The sequence below is a fragment of the Rhopalosiphum padi genome, chromosome 1, assembly GCF_020882245.1.
Source record: "Rhopalosiphum padi isolate XX-2018 chromosome 1, ASM2088224v1, whole genome shotgun sequence".
Lineage (NCBI taxonomy): Eukaryota > Metazoa > Arthropoda > Insecta > Hemiptera > Aphididae > Rhopalosiphum > Rhopalosiphum padi.
Genome location: NC_083597.1, coordinates 60,828,692 through 60,849,531, shown reverse-complemented (window position 1 = coordinate 60,849,531; position 20,840 = coordinate 60,828,692). Strand labels below are relative to the sequence as shown.

The following is a 20,840-nucleotide window of genomic DNA, read 5'->3' as shown; positions in this document are numbered from 1 at the left end:
AACCTTGCTACTGAAGTTAAAACCAATAAATTTATCAATTGAATTGTTAATGAACAATAAGTCCGTATAGTTATCTATGGTATACCTACCTAATATTATTATTTTCGTTTAGTCTATACAACTATACCTATATTATAGATTGTTATTCTCCACTCCAGAATGTCTGGGTTCTGTTCTTCTGTTTACTTTTGCTTGGAAAGTTATAACAATGTGTTAATGTTTTTAAATTAATATCAATTGCACCGCAATGGCTGCAGTTACTCATGGACCGTGTTCTATATTACGATTCAAACTATTAAATAATTAATATTGACATATAATATTGTACATATATATTATTTTTTACTTCTATCATAAAATCATCTATATAGTAGGTAACTAAATATTTTGTATTGCAAAATCACCTTGATCATCCAAGGCTGTATTGGGTTTTGTTTTTCATGATTTGTGTGTACTATTTTACTCTAGTATATCTTAATATATTATTTAAAACAAATAACCACCATTTTTATTGTTTAGAATTCATTAATAATGGAAGAACGAAGGGTAGTCGATTATTTTGTTGTAGTTGGAGCAACTGATGAACAATCTCAAGACGATACTAATTCTACCCATCTAAAGCAAAGTTTATGTTCTGATTTACCGCCAATTACCGATTTAGCTATAGTGTTTCCTTCACTTGGTGAAAAGGTACCCCCTGGTTTTACACTTATAGAGACAACTCCTACTGGTGAGTATGATTTTTAGCTTGATTGTTTGAATTTACCTAATATTATTTCAATTTTAGGTCTAGTAGCAGATTTAAATCATGGAAGTCTTAGGAGTCCAGAAGTATTTTTATGTTACCAGCGTGGACGTCATAAACCTCCTATTGTTGATATTGGGTAATTAAAAATATAAATAAGTTTATTGAAATTAATATCAACATTACAACTCACTTATAATTATAATTCTTATATTTTTTAATATAAAACATTCTGAATTGGTTATTTTATTTGTTTCCTTGTATTTTTAGTTTAAGTTGAATCATTAAAAACATTTTATTATCTTTATTAATTTATCGTACCTCTCAAACTACCATTATACCAAATAAATACAAGTATAGAAGAAGGTTATTTAATTGCTTCAATCTAATGAATTTTCATATTACTTTTTTAGCCATGTATTTGAATCAAAATGTCAACTAGCAGATCTGAAATATAAAATATTGTTTGAATATTTTATTACCATCATAAATAAATAAATAATATTTCTTACTAGAAAACGTAAAACTATTTACTTTACTTTTTGAACAATTCCTCATTACTACAGATGTGAGGCATAATGTCATTTCACAGATGAACATCATTTAATGTATTAATTACCAACTTGCTCAAAATTATTAAACTTTTGTTATTATCAGCTTAAATTTATCAATTGACCAGGGTATAAATATAAAATATAATGTAAATTATAAAAGAATCAATATTTTCTGTCATTAAATTTATATTTTGTATAAGTGTGTGGAATGTTTTTCAGTATTATGTATGATGGCAAAGAAAGGGTGTTACATGATGCTAAAGTTTTAAAAACAAGTGTTAGTGGACAAATAGCAAATATTAATAACTCTACTTCATCACGTACATTTATAACTTATCGAAGAGCATCACCTACTGCACCATGTAATATTTTAGCTGTATCACATGTATGTGTAGTTATAACCAGTCGAGGTGAAACACCGCCACATGCATTTTGTTTAATACACAAAAATCTCAATAAAGGTATGGTTGGATCAGATGTCTACTTATGTTACAAAAAGTCTGTCATGAAACCCAAATCTATCACCTATAAACCAGGTAAAAATACTTCTTTTATATTGATTTTTAAACCTTAATATAATTATGTAAATGCACCAATAATTTTGGAATTTATTTAATGTACTAATTTTGTAGTTATTACCGATCGATATCCTAAGACAGATAGAAATTACTTCCATCTTCTGCCTTCGGTAGCTTTATTTTGCTTACCAATGGGAGCCACACTTGAAGCATGGCCAGATGAAGCATCTCAACCAGAACCTATATTTTCAACATTTGTTTTAACAGTCAGCGATGCTTCAGAAAAAGTATGCATTTAAAGATGTTACAATAGTATCTTTAAGAAATCAATTAAGTACAATTTTTAATATTATACTGGTCAATTTTATTATAATTAGGTCTATGGTGCTGCAATTACTTTTTATGAAAAGTTCAATGGAAAACTTTCTATTGAACAACAAAAATTATTAGGTTTAAAAGATTCAAATGAGTTAAAAAAAGGAATTAGTTTACATGCTAATAAGAGTGTGTGTGTTTTGTCACATTGGCCTTTTTTCGATACTTTTCAAAAATTTTTAATGTTTTTATTAAAAACTTCTCTTGATGAACAAATACCTATACCTATTGAAAGATATATAACACATTTGGTGGATGAAGTACCATTTCCTTCTCCAGAGAGACCACAGATTCTTGTACAGTTATCAATGGACACTCAGCTTATATTAACTCAACCAGAAGATCTGCCTATTCCTAGAAGGTAATTTAACTTTTTTTTTTTTTATCAGTTGTATTTACAGTTAAAAAAAAGCATTTAGATCATAATAATAGAAACTCTTGATAGCTTACATTTTATGTAGAGTTAAGTTTATAAAATTACAAAAATTAAATGTTTTAAATAAAAGAGTTCTTGTATAAACCTGTATGATATAACTTTAGTATTAGAGTTTAAAAAAAATATATATATTTTGTTATATCATAAATAAGTTATTTTTATATTTGTTATTTATATTGTGTTGTTATACTTGTATTAAAATAAAATCCAATTAATTCATAGTATTCAATTGATATATTTTAGTGGTGCTGGTTTTCATCAAATGATTATGAATTTACAACCTGATAATTGTCTTCTATTACTTTTGTGTGCTTTAACGGAACAAAAACTTCTCATTCATTCTTTAAGACCGAATGTACTTACCGCAGTAGCAGAAGCCGTTTCTACAGTAAATATATTAGATTAAAATGTTAAATTATCATATAATATTTATAATTATTTATGTAATTTTGTTATCAAATAATTATTTTTATTAACAATTTTCAGCTAATATTTCCATTTAAATGGCAATGTCCATATATTCCATTATGTCCCCTTAGTTTGGCTGAAGTTTTACACGCTCCATTACCATTTCTGATTGGAGTTGATTCAAGGTTTTTTGATTTATATGAACCACCCACAGATGTAACTTGTGTGGATCTGGATACTAATACTATAACACTGTAAGGATCATTTTTGAATCTTATAATTAATAATATTGTACATTTTGTTAAATTTGTTATTTCATGTACAAAGTTGTGAAGATAAAAAACATTTAACAGCAAAACTACTTCCTAAAAAACCGACAAGGACCTTAAAGAATACTTTAGAAAAACTCAATGAAAAACTTGATGATCTCCAAAGAACTTATAAAGCTACATCTAATAAAAGTATTGAAGAAACTAATATTGATAGAGATTTTTTAAAAAAACGAAAAGAGGTAATACATATTATTTATTATTTTATATCATTATTTTTGCAATTTAATTGAATATTAAATTAATTTTATTCAGAGCTCAAAAATAAATATTAATTAGCGTCAGTATTTTAAGTATGAGGTTGTGAAATGTTAAGTATTATACTAAAAATTGTTGAACAATAGATCCATTTAAATGTCTACACTTATTATTTTTGAAGTTATTTAATTTTTTTTTTTTTGTAAAGAGAAGTAGCATAGAGATACCCCTCAAAATAATTGTCCACTTCTCATTTATTTTAACCTAAGAACTTTTTACTTATTTGTTATTAGCTTATTACTATTTTCTTGCCCAAAAGTATACATTTATGTGTTAAAATATTCCGATAAATTTTATGTTTTGGAATATGAAATTAAAATATATATTGTCATTCTAAATAGTAAAAATCTTAAAAGATGATAATTGTAAAAAATATAATTATTTTAAATATGGTGTTCTACAATAACATTAAATTATGTAAAAAATAATATTTTGAAATAATTAGTAAATTGATCACCTATTTTTTAGTTCGTAATGTAATAAGAATTTTATTTAAAAACAAAATTCTTTTCCATTTATGCAACAGTGATCTATTCTTTGATAACACCCTGCCCCTCCTTTTTACTAATAGTATTTCATTATATTTTTCTGTAAATATATACGTTGATCTATTTAGTATTTTACAATATTTTTTTTAATCATATTCAAGGTCATTAAGTATTAACACTAAACTGATAATTTATAAATTTTAAATGCTTATTTTTACAAGGTGATTCTATTAACGAAAGATACTCATTTTAAAACTATTACTATTTTTATCATTATAATTTTTTTAATAACATTTTCAATTTCTCATTCCGAAATTGTAAATTGATGAGTAACAACCTAAAAAGCTAAAAATAATGATAAATAGTAAAATACAATTTTAGCATTATCCTATTTTTATGTATGAGGTAATTAATTTTTTTTTTATGTTTAAAAAGTAAAAATATTTTATCAAATTAATAGTTTTCAATTTTAATTAAAATTGTATGATTTTTAAATTAAACAAATTTTGAATTGTAAATATTTAACTTAAATTATAATCCAATAAAATCGTGATTTCAGAAACCTTCAAACACTAGGTGACTAATGAAAAACACAAATTAAAAACTTAATTTTTCTATATCAAAATATTTAAAAAAAATGTTATGCTTTTAAATAAGAAGCTTAAAACTTTAAAATCTTGTTGTCAATTTGTCATTCATAATAATAATAGTATAAGACTATAATGGCTAATGACTAATAACTTAAATCATGTAAGCAAAAAAAATTCAAGATAATGATATTTAAAAAATTACCATATTCATTATACATGGTAATATAATTTGTAATAAAAGTAACATTTTAGTATATATATATGTTTGAACATAAAATATTGTTGGTAGATAAAACTCATATCAAATTACAAGTGATATTTTCATGAAGATATCATAGAGATATAGTTAACACTAAAGCGATATATATTTATTAATTATTCATATATTATTATCTAAAGTATTTGTATAGAACTGTAAACAGTATGTAATATTATGTAATGTGATTTTATTCGTAATAAATTATAACTGTATTTATTTACAGAATGATTCATTTATCAAACAACACTCAATATTTCAAAATCTATTAATGTTTTTGAAAATAATTTTTAATCTTATCAAGTATTATATTTGTATTATAATATTTTAAGTTTTTACTTTTTTGAGTAACAACATACATTTTTAATTTCATATTCTGCTTCAACAATTTATAAAGATAAAAATTTTGTTTTATTTTGGCTGGAAATTATATAAGAAAAACATTTATAAAAATGTTAATAGATATTGAAATAATATAATATTTAAGGCTGATAATATCCTATGATATGTTCAATGATAAAATAATCATTCAGTATATATATAGATAATTTAATATGATTTATATTTGTAATATTTGAATGTACAAAATAAAATTTTAATTGACCTTATAATTTTTCTTAACTACAACAATTATGATGTTTATTTTTAGCATGAATTAGAATTAGAGATTCAGGAAGCTTTTCTTCGTTTCATGGGGTCTATATTAAAAGGATACCGATGGTATCTAAGACCTATTACTAAAGCACCTACAGTTGGAGCTACAGATACAAGTTCATTGTTTGATTTGCAAGGTAATTATAATATAAACCCTATTGTATGGTATAATATTTTATCTATGAAAATATATACTGTTATTTATTGGACAATCAACTCTCATAATGCATTGTATAAGTATAGTAATAATGGACTTTTATTATTTACTAAATATAATTAATTGTACTGTTTAATGTTTAGGTTTTTTAAAATCCAGAGAAAAGACAAATGTAAAATTTTATTCTCTTTTAACAAAAACTCAAATGTTTATAAGATTTATTGAAGAACGATCATTTGTATCCAATATGGATGCTGCTTTAGAATTTTTTGATGAGTGTTCAGAAAAAGTATTATTAAATTCAATAATATATTTTTTCAGTTACTAAGCTCCTCAAAATTTTATTCCAGATTGATTTAGAAAACTATGATACAAGACTGATAGAACTTGATACATGTGGTGAAAGTGAAAGAACAGTGTTCATAATGCCACCAGAAATGAATGATTTACCATTTGATACTCTGTATACTTACGAAGTAAGATAGAATAATATATACTAATTTATAATCAATTGTTAATTTACCAATAACTTTTTAATTTTTTATTTAGAACGGATTTATTCTAAATTCTGAATTATTAAAATGTAAAGAATCTAAAAATTATTTGAAAATAAAAAATGATGAACATCTACCTATTCCTGGCAGTCCAATGGCTAGGCGTACCAAACATGAAGTTAAATCAGCTCAAAAACTGGCCCGTAAATATTCTACATCTCCTAGTCTTTGGGCTAAATTTTTACTGGGAACTTGCTATAGGTAATGATCTTAAAATATTGTCCCATAATAATTGTTATTACTCTTAAATGTATTACAATATTTATTTAGCATAGGTTTAATAAAAAATAATTTTTTTGTTATATTTTATGTTTCTAGGTATGCCATTTCATAATATTCACAAACCCTATTTAATTATTATTTTTTTTTAATATACAACTAAATTTTATACTTGGTTAATTTTAGGAATATTCTATAAATACAATTATCTTTTAAAGTAGTTTATAAATAAATCTAAATTGTATTTGCCAATGGTTTTATATTAAATCTAAATTATAATGTATTCATTATTTTTTCTAGTTTGTGGTTTATTCATTTACCAAGTCACATACTTCAATCAGAAGACCGTGCTACATCTACTCTACGTTCAGCATATGAGTTATTAAATAAATTTCAAAAAACTGGTGTACATTTATTGACTGATGAGGTTTGTCTATAAGTATTTTCTAAACAAATATAACATTTTTATGATTGAAAATGAAATAACTGATTTAAAATTAAGAATTTAATTGATTTATGAAGATTTAAAATTCGTAGTTGATATTTTTAACGGGATATTTTCAAATGTGATCAATTATTATTATATTTAAACTAAAATTAATACAGCTGCGTATTCAGTTTTTATTCCTTTTTTCTATTCAAAATAATGTTTCCCTAATATGGTTTAAAAAAATTATATCCATCATTTATGGATTTATAAATATCTTAAAAAATAATTAAATATATTAGTTTTAAGTTCAATGCAGAGCTAAAAATATTATAAAGAAATAATTTAATTAATTTATAGCCGCAAGCATTAAAATAACCCAAAATGTATTTATAAAAATACATTTTTATGTTTATAATTATTCACTATTGTTTATTTTACGAGAACTTTTATCAAGATTACACAATCACTTTCATTATTTGTTTGAAATTCAATAAATATTTATATAAATTAATTTAAAGTTTAAAATAGAACTCTTGACTGACAGTATTCATATGTAGCTTCATGTAAAAAAAAATGTACTAAACTACCTATCCCTAATTTAAATGCCTTATGTAAGATCAAATTTATCATTGAATTTGTAATGACATGTACATTAGGGTTCCTTGGTTCTTAATATTATAATTTAATGGATATTGAAAACTTTGCATAATCTTAAAAAACTAAAAAACTCATTTTAATTTATATAAAATTGAAAAAAATTTATTTTAATTGTTTATATTAATATAATCCTTGATTGTATTTTTTTATGTTGTTCAGGTTTGCTACAGGGTTATGATGCAGTTATGTGGGATTTACAATCAACCCATGCTGGCTGTAAAACTATTACTAGTAATGAAACGTTGTGGACTCCATCCTAATGCTATAACCTATGGCTTTTATAACAGAGCTTTGTTAGAATCTACTTGGCCATCTGATTTAAGAACACCTAGTCAATTGTTATGGAAAAAACTTAGGCAAGTTTCTAATGTTATTAATGCTAATAATAAGTATTTATTTTTTTTAATTTGAAATATTCTAATAAAGAAATAATTATAGAGCAAATTTAATTTTAATATTTATATTTATATTTACTCATACATATATGATATAATTATACTGTTATGTTTTATTATAGAAATGTTGTATTAAGTGCAGCGTTATTTAAGAAAGCTGGAGCGCAGAATAAAAAACGGAGACATTTAGAAGAGGATAAAAATTCTCATACCTCTTTAGAAAGCTTGTCTACAACAGAAAAACATCCTTCAGTATCAAATAGTGAGTTACTATTTACTAATTTAAATTATTATTACTATTTTTACTTATAAGTATACATAGAAACAGTGCTGGATTTAACTACTGTGCTGCTATAAGCATAAAAAATAAATTGTCGCTTTTTTAGGTATAAAAATAAATTATTTTATTTTATATTTTGATAAGAACTTTTATTATTTAAGAAACCATCAAATTATAATATAGTATTGAAATTATAAGAATTGGGTACATTGGTAAAAGTTACACATTATTGACATTTTTCTCAAATATTACAAACTATAAATATGAAATAAAAATATAGTATTAATACATGACCCATGTATTATATAATATGTATGGTACAAATATATTTATGTATATTACAATGTGTGCCAGTAAAAAAAGAAAAGATATACTGAATAATATATTTCTTTTTATCTTTATTTTTGTATACCATATACCGCAAATGCATAAATAAAAAATAAAAATATAGTATTTATAGGTAATTTTTATCAATTGTGTCTTAATTGTTGTCAAGAATGTGGAATATTGTGTTGTTTTTTGTTGATTTGTGCATCTCTTTTCTTTACTCTCTCCTTAAATACATACAAATTCATATCACTTCCACACTAATGATATTGGGTATTTACATTGTTTGCCAAAACATTTTTATTAATTAAAATATTTGTGGTTGATTCATCACTGCTTATAATTAAATAAAAATCTCTAGCCAACATATTGAGTACGTATAAATTGTTGTGTCATGCAATAAGTGACATACTAAGCGTCTAAGCACTCTAAGCACATACTTTTACAAAAAGTCAAAGTATTGTTATTGAAAGTCATAAAGTATAAGGCTATAAAGATAATCTTAAATGTAAAATCTGGCCAGCTGTAGGTAGACCACGTCCTATAGTGTCCTGTAGAATACATTTGCCAGTAGACCGCATAGTAAACAGCCATATATTTTTAAGTATTATATATCACACAAAATTTTTTATGAATATTTAGAAATTAATTTATTATTGATAATAAAATAATATTTAAAAATTAATGGCTAATATTACCTTCTGATTTTATTGTAATAATTGTTATTATGCGTTAGTGATTCAATATTTTACTTAAAATGTTATTTTAAAGTAGCTTTCTATTTGATATGTAAAAAAATGTGATAATTAAATTATTACATTAATTCAAAATTAATTACTTAAACTTAAAAGTTAAATTTTTTTTTCAGCACCTAGAAAATTATCTATCAATGTAGAATCAAACTTTGGGTTGAGAAGTCGTCCTACTAATATTGTCAAACAAATATCCTTATCTACAGAAGATGAACAATCTTGGAGTTCACAACAATGCAAGTATTTATTATGGTGGATCAAACTTACATTTACATGAACTTGAATTCAAATTGGAATTAATTTTTACTCAAACTTTTAAATTTATTTAAATTTTAAACAAAAATATACTTTATTTTAATTGTTAAAAAGTTATAATATATTATATCTATAGTAATATCATGCTTGATTTTTCTCAACTGGAATGTCCGAGTTTAAAGTTTAGTGTACATGAGAGTTTGATATGTTTGAGAACCTAAAATAATTAAAACATTTATAATGTAATATGTATTAAATATATATTTTTTTTAATTAAATGTTATTTTAAATATCTAAGAATTTTATTATTATATTTATATAATTACTAAAATATTTAATTTAATTCAATATACTGGTTTTGTTAAAAACATATTAAAAAGTAAAACTTACAGTTCTACCCACAATAATATACAATTTTGATAACTCAATTATCTATATAATCTTAACAATATCAAAACTATATTTAAAAATAATATATTAATAAATAATTGTATTTTTTTAGTTGAAAGTAGTGCTGGTCTCTTGATGACTACTACTTGTTCAAGACCAAATTCAGCATGTTCAAAACAAAATAGTGATTCAATATCTATTGAAAGTGAATCTGATTTAAAAAGGTATTTACTCGTACATATTATTTTTAGTATTTTTCCATTATCAGCAGTAGTTTTAGTTAATAAAGTGCGAATAATCAGGTAATCTTTTTTTTATCTAGTAGTTTTTTAGTAGATGTTTGAAAATTGAGAATTATTTATTATTTTTAGTAGACTAGTTTAAAATAAAAAGTAGGTTTTTTATGTAAATATTTAAAAGTAAAAGTTTGCTATTAATGATTTTTTCATTTCATAGAATATGTTAATATTTAAATAATTTTTTTTGTATTCATGCTTAACTTGTTCCTTATACATTCAAAATTAAATTTATTTTTAATTCAACAAATTAAATGTAAAACAATAATTTATGTGGAAATATTTATAAATTATATATTTAAAATTCAACCAACAGTTGCTTAATAGAAAAGCAAAATAGTTTAATATTTTTTTTCAGAGGCCGTAGTGGGTCTCTAACAGATGAAGTTCGTCTTCAAATGTCACCAAGAAGACATCATCATTATCATCCTACACTTCAAAATTCATCTAATGATAAATCATCTGAATTACTGAAATTATTAAAACGGTAAGTTGTTAGCTAATTAGTTTGTCTTTATAAATAGGTATATATTGAATATGTTTTTTATAGTTCAAAAAGTTTTGGTAATGATGCTCAAATTCTGAAAAATCTTAATGATCTTAAATATCAATCTGATTTTAAAAATGGCATATCTAAGAAGCTTGTATTTGATGGTCTAAAATCTTTTGAGTCTTCATTAGAAAATCTAAATGAAGAAAACACTTCAAATCGATTTGCTGAGCCAGCCCAGCGAACTCCAGTATTTGAAAATGATCCTCTGGGGGCATTTCAAGAACCATCAGAACCTATTCCTAATATATCAGTTACTGTTCCAAGAGTAAGGTCTGGTATTGAGCTTGACCGTAGTGGCTCACCTGTATTATTTCGTGAATGGAGTAATATGCATCGTAGTGCTACATATAGTGAAGATGTAGGTAATGTTGATAAACATATACAAAGATCTTCCACTATGCCAGCCCATGGTACTAACGAACAGGATTACCAACAAAGTCCAATCAAGTCTGCTTTAGGATCAGCATTTAAAATACCTTTTTCGTAAGTAAAAATTTCTGTTATACAATAACTTAATTTGTAAGATGTAACTTACATATACAATATATAAATTAATTGAAAAAATAGAAGTTTCTTTCGTTCATTAAAAATTCAACTAATATCAAAAAAAAAAAATGTTCTCCTTATTACAAATAAATAACTATAAAATGACTATTTTTAAATTTTTAAATAAAAACTTTATGTGGCTTTTACCTTTTTTTATTTTAGACCATTGTAAAAGGTAGACTATTAATATTTACTATTTAGTATTTATTATACTGAAAAAAACTGTACTACAATAACTGCATTATTTTTCGAATTAAAGATTCTGACTTTCCAATTAATTTATATGCTGTATATATATTAATAAACTAATTAGAAAAAAGAACAATTTATACAATGTATATTATGTGTGTAATGCATATAATTTAAATGCCTATTACAACATTTTTCCAAACATTTTTATTAATTTAAAACTGTACTATTATACAGCTAAGTGACTAAATGATAAATAACTAATAACTTAATAATAATAACTTTTAATGCTGATTAAAAATATTTAATTAATTAATTTTAAATCTCTTTGGACACAAAACAATATAACACTCAAATTCAGAAGTTAATACTAATATACTAATGTTAAGCATGTTTACATTTTGTGTAAATTACATTTTATTTTTATTATCATAGTATTTTAGTTAATTAGAAATCAGTCGATTGATTTTTATTTAGTTTGTAGATTTTTTTTTGTTTTTGTGTAGTAGTTTTAGTTATTATTTACATTTACAGTCAGTATACTCCAACTAAATTTTCATTACCTCGTAAGTCTGATTTCCGTATGGGTACCAACATTATTGAAAATGCATTCACCAATCTCAGGTAAAGTATCATTTGATATTTCATAATTCACATTAATAATTTAACTATAGAATGGTTACAAATTGTAACACTGCCGTATTATGTATAAAATCTATGCAGAATCAAGTTGTGTATTATATAATAATATATCCTTTATATTATTATTTATAACAATAAAATGATTTTATTAAAATAAGTATAACTTTGTTATATACATATTATTAAAATTATTATATACTTCATATATTACATTTAAATGTTACTTAACTCATGAATAAAAATTGTACCTACAAATCAAAAATTATTTGTTTCTATATTTTCAGTTCATCGAGTTTTTCCGGGAAAAAATCTAATGAACTTTTAATTGGCGGATTAACTAGTTTAAAAAGTGCAGCGAATACAATGGTGAAAAAATTTGATGAAATCAAAGAAGCAATATCCACAAATAATACTCCCATAAAAGACTATGTTCAGTTTAGTATAACTTTTATTTTAATTTAACAGTAACCATGTATCTATATTTTTAAGTAGACTTTCTACAATAGTAAAAACTATGACATTTAATACTCACAGTTCTTAGATTAGATTATTTTAATTACATATATTGTCTTTAAAATATTTAGATGCCAAAGGGAAGATGATAATTGGAATGGAGATGACAATGATCAACAATCAAATGAACCAAGTGTTAGACGTAAAATATCTAGTGAAATATCTTCCCTTGGTGTTGCTCAACATTTAGATTCTTGGAGTTCTAATTTAATTGATCTTTTTACTGATGGTAACAGGAAAAGTAGTTCTACAAATATGAATTCTGGTAAAAAAATGTTTCACTTCAAAACCATAATCATTATTTAAAATACTTATTGTATAATATATATTATAATGTTATACATGATTCATATTTAATTAGGTTGTGCAACAATGGATTCATCACAATTAAGTTTATTTCAAGAAAAACTTTATAGGCGTTCTAGTCATACGCCTGAATTGGTTGCTTTAGAAATTATTATGACCACATGTTCAAAATGTCACAATTGTGGATGTCTAATGTTTGACGAAGAAATTATGTCTGGTTGGGTTCCAGATGATTCTAATTTGAATACAAAGTAACAATCTAATTGTCTATTAATTATAATTTATATTAAAATGCTAAAGATATTTGTTTTATATACATTCTACAACAGATGCAGACTTTGTATCAAGGAAGTAGTACCATTTTTAACCGTAGATGTAATTGACTATAGATCCAAAAATAGCAATGTAATGGATGAAAATTGTAAAAATGACCGAGAAAATATAGATTTACTAACAGAACACAATGCAAGAGGTATTTTATAGATTTTAATTAGTTGATTCCTTGACTAATAAAGAATTAAGTATTTTTCAATTGAATAGTTCTTATTTGTGAATTATTTACTTACAGATTTAACAAACAATGGATATAAAACTGATACAATAACAGTTCCTTATTTAAATCCACTTGTTTTGCGTAAGGAACTAGAGTCTATTCTTGTGGCCGAAGGTGATATCTCATTAATACACTCTAAGTTTGCCGATGAACATCCAATAATATATTGGAATCTAGTAAGGAATTTTAATTAATTTAGTCATTCATTCATAATTTAATCTTAATTTGATTGCTTCTAAGGTTTGGGTATTTGAAAGAATAGCAGTACCATCACATATTTCTGGTTTATGTTTAAACGCAAATTGTGTACTTGGTGATAGAGATATCATTGATTTCCATGATATTTGGTCAGCATGTGATTCATCCAATATTTTGATAACAACTCTGTGGGACAATCCTAAACTATATGATGATTTAGGTTCTCCCATGTATGTATTCTGGTCTGATGAAGAGTCAAAGGAGAGTTGTTTGATAAGTGCTTTGGTCACTGATCGCAAAACAGTACCTAAGAAGTGAGTAATTCTTAATATAAACATTTCAAAATTAGAATAATATACTTTAAATTTGATAGAAAATTATTAGTAGTGAAACTTGAGTATTCATATGTTCTGATGTCTTCGCTCTCATTTGCCTGTTGCCTACATATACTTACCAGCGCTCGCTGATGAAAGTAGTATTCAATCCCATGAGAGCACATATAAGATGTATATATTATTTTATTTTATATGCTGTATGGGGGCTAAGCATTGTAAAAACAGTTTGGCTTCCATGTAGGGATTTACAATGAAAAAAAAATAGATGTTTTAATGTCAGATAACCTTTTTTACGGATATTAATAGTAGAGTATTATACTATTTAATTTGCAAACCTTAATTTAAATTCAATATTCTTGAAAATCTAGTGGAACATTTCTAGAATTTAAAAATGGTATTTTATGTTTATAACTTCATTGTTAAGTACTTTTTTTATATATTTTTAAAGAAATATGTATTTTATTTTATTTTTAATTAATACTCTAACCAAGAGATTTTGATTAATCAGAATAATGTATTTTGAGTATTTGACATTAGTAAAAATTATGATTTTTATCTAAACCATTACTAATCTCTAACAATTATTTTATAAAATAATAATTTTCAATGTTGTTTCAGTGTTATGTCAAAAATTATTGCAAATATTCGGCGTAATAATCTGACAGATCCACTCAAAAAACTAGCTCTCGAGAGAAATAAATTGAGAGGCAATGACTTGACACATAGTCATTCTTTGTACAGGGACATCCTATTTTTAACAATTACAGCGATTGGTCGTGAAAACATTGATATTAGTTAGTATCTAATTAATAATAACAAATTTTTTGAATAGAAATTTTAAAAATGGTATTACATAATATATGTCCATTATCACTGCTATTTTGGATAGATATATTTTGTATTGCCTTGTGATTATTATTATTTATTTTTAAAATAAACATAGTTAAAATTTTGTTATTTCAGGTGCTTTTGATCAAGAGTATTTAATAGCTTTTGAAACTGTATCAGAAAATGATTCCAAATTATTGTTAAAATGCGATTACCCATTATCAGTTGGAAGTCAGTATTGTCGTCATTTGTTTAAGGAACTTGAGCTTTCAAATTACAAGTGATAATTCAACTACTTTATTTTGAAACACTTATAAATGTATTTTGTGTATTAATGTTATCTGCTCATATTAAATTATTGAAGTTATAATAATGGATGTAGTTATCTACAACTATTGAGAATAGTCAGTTATTAATTGACTTTTAATATTTGTTAGTTTTTGAATCATTTGTTAATAATTGTATCATGTTTTTTTATAACTTAGACATGGTATCATTTTTTTTACAAGATGTATATAATTATTATATGTTAAATGTTGCGATTTATATGTAACAATAAAATAACTCTATCAATTAATTGTTTTTGTCAATTCTGTATTAATAGATATTCACATATGTTTTCTAATCAATATTTGTGAAATATATTATAACTATATAGATATAGCTTCCCTATTTCCAAATGATGTTATATATTTCTGAACCACAAATAAAATCAATACCTAGCAACTTTTTTGGACTCTCGGGCCATATTCAAAATTTTTATTGGCCATTCAACAATAGAAATTTAATTAATAAATAAGAAATGTATAAATATGAGTTACAACAGAAAAAGTTAAAGATATGTTAAATTTGAATTTGAAATTAAAGATATCATTGTATACAAAAAAACATTTAAACACACTCTAATAACATTTATCACCAGATATATTTGATATAATTTTTTCCAAAAATATTGCATTTATTTTATTATAATAATTTATATTAAATTTTTAAGAATTAGCCTAAAAATAGTTCAAGAGTCAAAATAATTCATGTAGAGTATATAGAAAATTATGATAAAACATTTTGATAAAATTTCTAGTATCTACAGGCTACAGTTTCTTTGTCATTGATTAACAACAAAAACCAAAATTATTTGGGAAGATAAAATCAATAACTGATGAATTTAATATCATAACAATTTTTAATTAGTTATAAAAAATCATTCAATCGTTTTAAAATAACCAGATGCATCTTTTTAACTCAAATTTACCACTTCATATACATTGAAGCTGTAACATTTTATTTTGAAGTAAATTATCTAAATCTTTGATATCGCCTATAAGAAACCAACCAAAAAGTAAATATATTAACTTTGTCATGAAATAACAAACAGTATCAGCCACAAATTAAAATATACTTAAATATGAATAAATTTTAATTTATAATATTACCAGTTGTTATTTTTTGATTTCCAATACATAAAATACGAATGTCATCAATAACAATAATGCCATAAGATGTTTGTACAGTATTCTTTTTTTACAAATATAACAGAAGTTATATCTTTATTATACTTAACAATGTTATGCATTACCAATATTAAATAAAAATTATCTCTATTCAGCAAGACATGTCTCAACTTGACAAAAACCAGTTGTTCTGCATCTGCACAGGTGCTACGCAACAATACTTTAGTGGAAATGATATTAATAGCAGGGTATAACAAAGGGATATTTAATAATCTGAGCTTTTTTTCGCTAGACAGAACATAGTTCCATATTACTTAGATTTGAATGAAAAAATAACAACAAATTTATGGATAAAAAAAATGTTTTATTTAACCATTTCTATTTTTTACTGCTCTTTGTGCCAGAACTAGAAACAGATGATTGAGACATAGTACGTTTTCGGCTTTGTTCAGCACGTTTCTTTGCCAACTTTTCCTTTTGTCTATGTGCAAGAAGCTTGGCGTATTCAGTAGCTTGTTCTTTACGTTTTAAGCAACGCTTCTTCTTTAATGCCAAATTATGACGTTTACGCTAAAATTCAATATATTATAAAATTAGCTAATAGATAATTTTAAATCTGTAAATAATTGACAAGTTTAATAGTAATTTTAAGTACCTGGAGACGGACAGGAGTAATGAGACGTTGGATTTTCGGGGCCTTGAAATGTTGTTTTGTCTTTCCTTCCTTAATTGCCAAAGGTCTTTTAATGACATACTTGCGTACATCATCTTCTTTTTGCAAATTGAACAACTTACGGATCTTGTTTGCACGCTTAGGCCCAAGACGTCTTGGAACATTGGTGTCTGTTAATCCAGCAATATCCTAAAAAGTTTCAATAATTAATTAATATTGATATGAAAAAAATACCTTACTATAAAATACTAAATAATATATGCTAAGTGTTTAGATTCAAATACATTCATGATGTATCGTTTATACACTAACAATGATCAACAATAACCATTCTTAAAACATTAAACGAATATTAATTTCCCGTCATTCCGATGTCAAAATATTATTTAAAATAAATCAACAGGAAAATGTCGGGTTCTTTAGAAAATGAATAAATGATATAACTTAGTTAAAAATGAATACTTGTCAACAAAATTATAGGTATGGTTTTATACAACATATTTTTCCATATCAGATGGGATTAATTGCTTCACTAGTTTTTTTAAAATGTATATTTAACTTTCTGGTTTATTAGAAAAACAATCAATTCAACAAATTAACAGTAAGGGTTTTCTTTTTAAAATATAAAAATATTTAGTATCTTAAAATACTTGACATAAACTTAGATCACTTTATACCAATTAGTTTAAATCACGGAGAATTTATGTTAAATGTAACGTTTATACACTAACAACGATTAATAATAGAGTAATCATTCTTAAAACATTAAACGAATATTAATTTTCCGTCATTCCGATGTCAAAATATTATTTTAAATAAATCAACAGGAAAATGTCGGGTTCTAAAAAAATGTAGTATATAAATATTAGTTAATAAAATAATTCAGTTAATAGAAATATATAAATTTTGTATTACTTGAAACATTAGAACTAAAACCAAGATAACCAACATAAATCACTTAAAGAGAATTTGTATTAAATGTAACGCTTATACACTAACAATGATTAATAATAGAGTAATCATTCTTAAAACATTAAACGAATATTAATTTTCCGTCATTCCGATGTTAAAATATTATTTTAAATAGATCAACAGGAAAATGTCGGGTCCCAAAAAATAAATTTATGAAATTATACATTTTGGGTATGAAAACTACAACACATTAATTCATGTGTATTTTAAAATACTAAGAATGATAAACCTTAAGCATCAATAATATATATATATATATATATATATATATATATGTGAATGTCAAAAAATATTTATTATAAAATCATAGGAATATATTTTAATTTTATTTAATGTTAATAAATACCTTTTCTCCTTTTTTGACAACAACCAATGACAAAACACTAAGATTGGAGTCAACGATACATCCACGCACAGATTTCCTCTTACGTTCACCATCCCTTCTAGGGCGATAACAAGAATGTCCCTTAGATAATAATAGGCGCACTCGGACATTAGAGAGAACACCTTGTTTCATTGGAAACCCTTGTTTGTCATTGCCTCCAGATATTTTAAGCACATAACCTTTCCATTCATCACCGAGTATATCAACTTCAACTTCGGTGCCAATACGTTTTTCATAGAATACACGTAACTTGTGTTCATCTACAATTTCAAACAGCTTTTGACTGCCTGTTGCTGGATATGATACATTTAACTATTAAATAAAATAAAATAATTTTATCAATAAACAAAAAAACAACAATGATAAGTATACTAAACTTATAAAATATTAATTTAATATTTTGTTAGTTCTTTAAGCCTAAATACTTAACAATACATACAGTACCTATGTAAGATATTATAAAATAACAAATTTATAAATATCTAATACTGTTGAATGTAATACTTTAAATATGTTTTGTAAATCTCATAATTCAAATAGTAATAATTGTTTAAAAAGTATATTTATATGCAATTAATATTTAACCAAATAATATGTATAATTAAAATTAAACTATTGAACAGAATTTTGAAAAGGAAATTGTTACAACAGTGACAATTTTACACTATACAGTATTAGGACGTCGTGTCAAATAAATCAAGTACAAATAGTTTGGAGCCAACATATCTTTAAGACCTATTAAACCATTATATACATCTAATGAAAATAACAAAAATACTAATGTGTAGCTTATGGAATGCAATAGCTCAAATATATACCACGAAATTAAAATAACACTAAGAAATTATTTCTCAGTTAGTTGCCGGTACCATGTTATGTCTTACAATTTAACTTTATCCAATTGCATCTCAATAAATATAAATTTTATTCAATTCAAAACTTGCATAAACATTAAATAAGATATTAAGGAATTAACATTACCTTCATGTTGAATCCTGGTTAATGGCCGAACACAATCCAAAAATTAAATACCATAAAACATTTTCAGAATTGACACTGGAAACAAAAAGGTAAGCAAAATGTTTTGAGAGACGGTCCACGGAAAATATTGATAAGTGAGGTTATGCCTTCGACTATAATGACTATAGTGTTGCCAACTGTCAATTTTAGAGATACACCCTGGAATGAAATAGTGATAAGAAAAAATGGAAATGTTTATATTCACTGCTGTCAACAATCGTATACATATATAGTTATAACTTTTAAGTTACTTACCACGATTTAAGATTGTTACTAAAGGTAAAATAATTAATATTTAATTGGCTATTAGTTATTAATTTAGTTAATAGACCTATGATTTTTACCAATTAATAGTTATTTATTAATTTATTACTGTTATTACCCATTACAAATTAAAATATAATTGTTAAAATAATATACATAATATAAAATATGACATATTGATTTAGAATATTTAGATATTTAATTGTTCTAAGCTATAGCCTAAAAGCAATATAAATATTAACATTTTTGTCATATTTGCATTTATTAATTGATGTTTGTATTGATACAGATATTCTTACTCTTCTGTCCCAAATATATTTTGAAGTCCCTTCTCGTCTCACTCTCACTCGGAAGTTTGCTTTTTTGCACTTTTTTATTATTCACTCAATAAACACAAATAACAGTTGAAACCACCCGAATACGTATTCGGTGAATAGAATGAGCATATTATAGAAACTAATAAATTATTAATAATGTTATTGATATTTCTTTTTATTATTGCTGTATCATATTATAAAATAAAAAGTTGAGTAGGTACCTATGTGTAACACTAGAGTTTACAAAAAACGACCATCGATAATCAACGTCAAACTTGTTTGGTCAATTAGTTGCACAATGTTATCCTTTTGCATATCTCTTTTTTTTATATTAAAAGTATTTTATAAAATTTTAAGCAGATTTATAATTTTTTGTTTTAAAAGTATTTAAGTTTATTTGGGTATCATTGTATATTATTGTAAATTTCACATTTTAAATTATTTTTTTTGTATTACTATTTATTACAATTAGGTACTTAATAAAGTAATAAGTAATAAACCTACCTACTTTATATTATAATAAGAAAATTAAAATATTTAAAATATCGATGACAGAGAATACAGGTAGTCAATTAAATTAGTAGTTAAATAAATTTGTTTGCCTATTTAAATGTTAGTTTTAAAAAATGTAACTATATGTAAGTACTAAGTATATACAAATATTCAGTTATATACCTATTTTTTCGTAGATATCTTTGGAATACTATTAATAAGTAGCCCTCACAACTCACAACTCACCTTATAATTTGACTTAATTATATATTTATATATC

At 24.2% G+C, this 20,840-nt stretch overlaps 2 protein-coding genes across 7 annotated transcripts; one reads left to right on the top strand and one right to left on the bottom strand.

The window, feature by feature from the left end:
• Positions 1 to 60: 60 nt before the first annotated feature.
• LOC132931816 (DENN domain-containing protein Crag) lies at positions 61 to 15,563 on the top strand. 6 transcript variants are annotated; one of them, XM_060997839.1, is made up of 29 exons: positions 61 to 79; positions 520 to 730; positions 788 to 884; positions 1,519 to 1,835; positions 1,932 to 2,104; positions 2,195 to 2,553; positions 2,872 to 3,016; positions 3,115 to 3,290; positions 3,364 to 3,547; positions 5,607 to 5,748; positions 5,912 to 6,057; positions 6,119 to 6,244; positions 6,318 to 6,523; positions 6,842 to 6,968; positions 7,788 to 7,984; positions 8,146 to 8,285; positions 9,499 to 9,618; positions 10,140 to 10,251; positions 10,682 to 10,810; positions 10,874 to 11,359; positions 12,146 to 12,235; positions 12,538 to 12,687; positions 12,838 to 13,031; positions 13,128 to 13,323; positions 13,402 to 13,544; positions 13,641 to 13,801; positions 13,866 to 14,137; positions 14,777 to 14,952; positions 15,122 to 15,563. In XM_060997839.1, the coding sequence occupies exons 1-29, from the start codon at positions 77 to 79 to the stop codon at positions 15,268 to 15,270; spliced, it is 5,127 nt and encodes a 1,708-aa protein (XP_060853822.1). In that variant the 5' UTR covers positions 61 to 76; the 3' UTR covers positions 15,271 to 15,563. The 6 variants fall into 6 exon arrangements, with proteins under 6 accessions (XP_060853822.1, XP_060853827.1, XP_060853828.1 ...); XM_060997843.1 differs by lacking the exon at positions 61 to 79 and adding an exon at positions 96 to 370; XM_060997842.1 differs by lacking the exon at positions 61 to 79 and adding an exon at positions 97 to 374.
• Positions 15,564 to 16,780: 1,217 nt separating this feature from the next.
• Positions 16,781 to 19,607, bottom strand: LOC132916950 (small ribosomal subunit protein eS6). Its single transcript, XM_060977422.1, has 4 exons — positions 19,449 to 19,607; positions 18,429 to 18,779; positions 17,093 to 17,299; positions 16,781 to 17,007 (listed from the first exon to the last, which is right to left on the bottom strand). Exons 1-4 carry the CDS (start codon positions 19,452 to 19,454, stop codon positions 16,816 to 16,818), a joined length of 756 nt encoding a protein of 251 aa, XP_060833405.1. The 5' UTR covers positions 19,455 to 19,607; the 3' UTR covers positions 16,781 to 16,815.
• Positions 19,608 to 20,840: the final 1,233 nt, after the last annotated feature.

Excerpts from the sequence above, each read along its gene's own strand:
- LOC132916950 (XM_060977422.1), bottom strand. Across the intron at positions 17,300-18,428 it reads TTGTCAAAAAAGGAGAAAAG|GATATTGCTGGATTAACAGA; the intron begins GTATTTATTAAC and ends GAAACTTTTTAG. Across the intron at positions 17,008-17,092 it reads TTACTCCTGTCCGTCTCCAG|CGTAAACGTCATAATTTGGC; the intron begins GTACTTAAAATT and ends ATTGAATTTTAG.
- LOC132931816 (XM_060997839.1), top strand. Across the intron at positions 1,836-1,931 it reads ATCTATCACCTATAAACCAG|TTATTACCGATCGATATCCT; the intron begins GTAAAAATACTT and ends CTAATTTTGTAG. Across the intron at positions 13,545-13,640 it reads AACAGAACACAATGCAAGAG|ATTTAACAAACAATGGATAT; the intron begins GTATTTTATAGA and ends ATTTACTTACAG.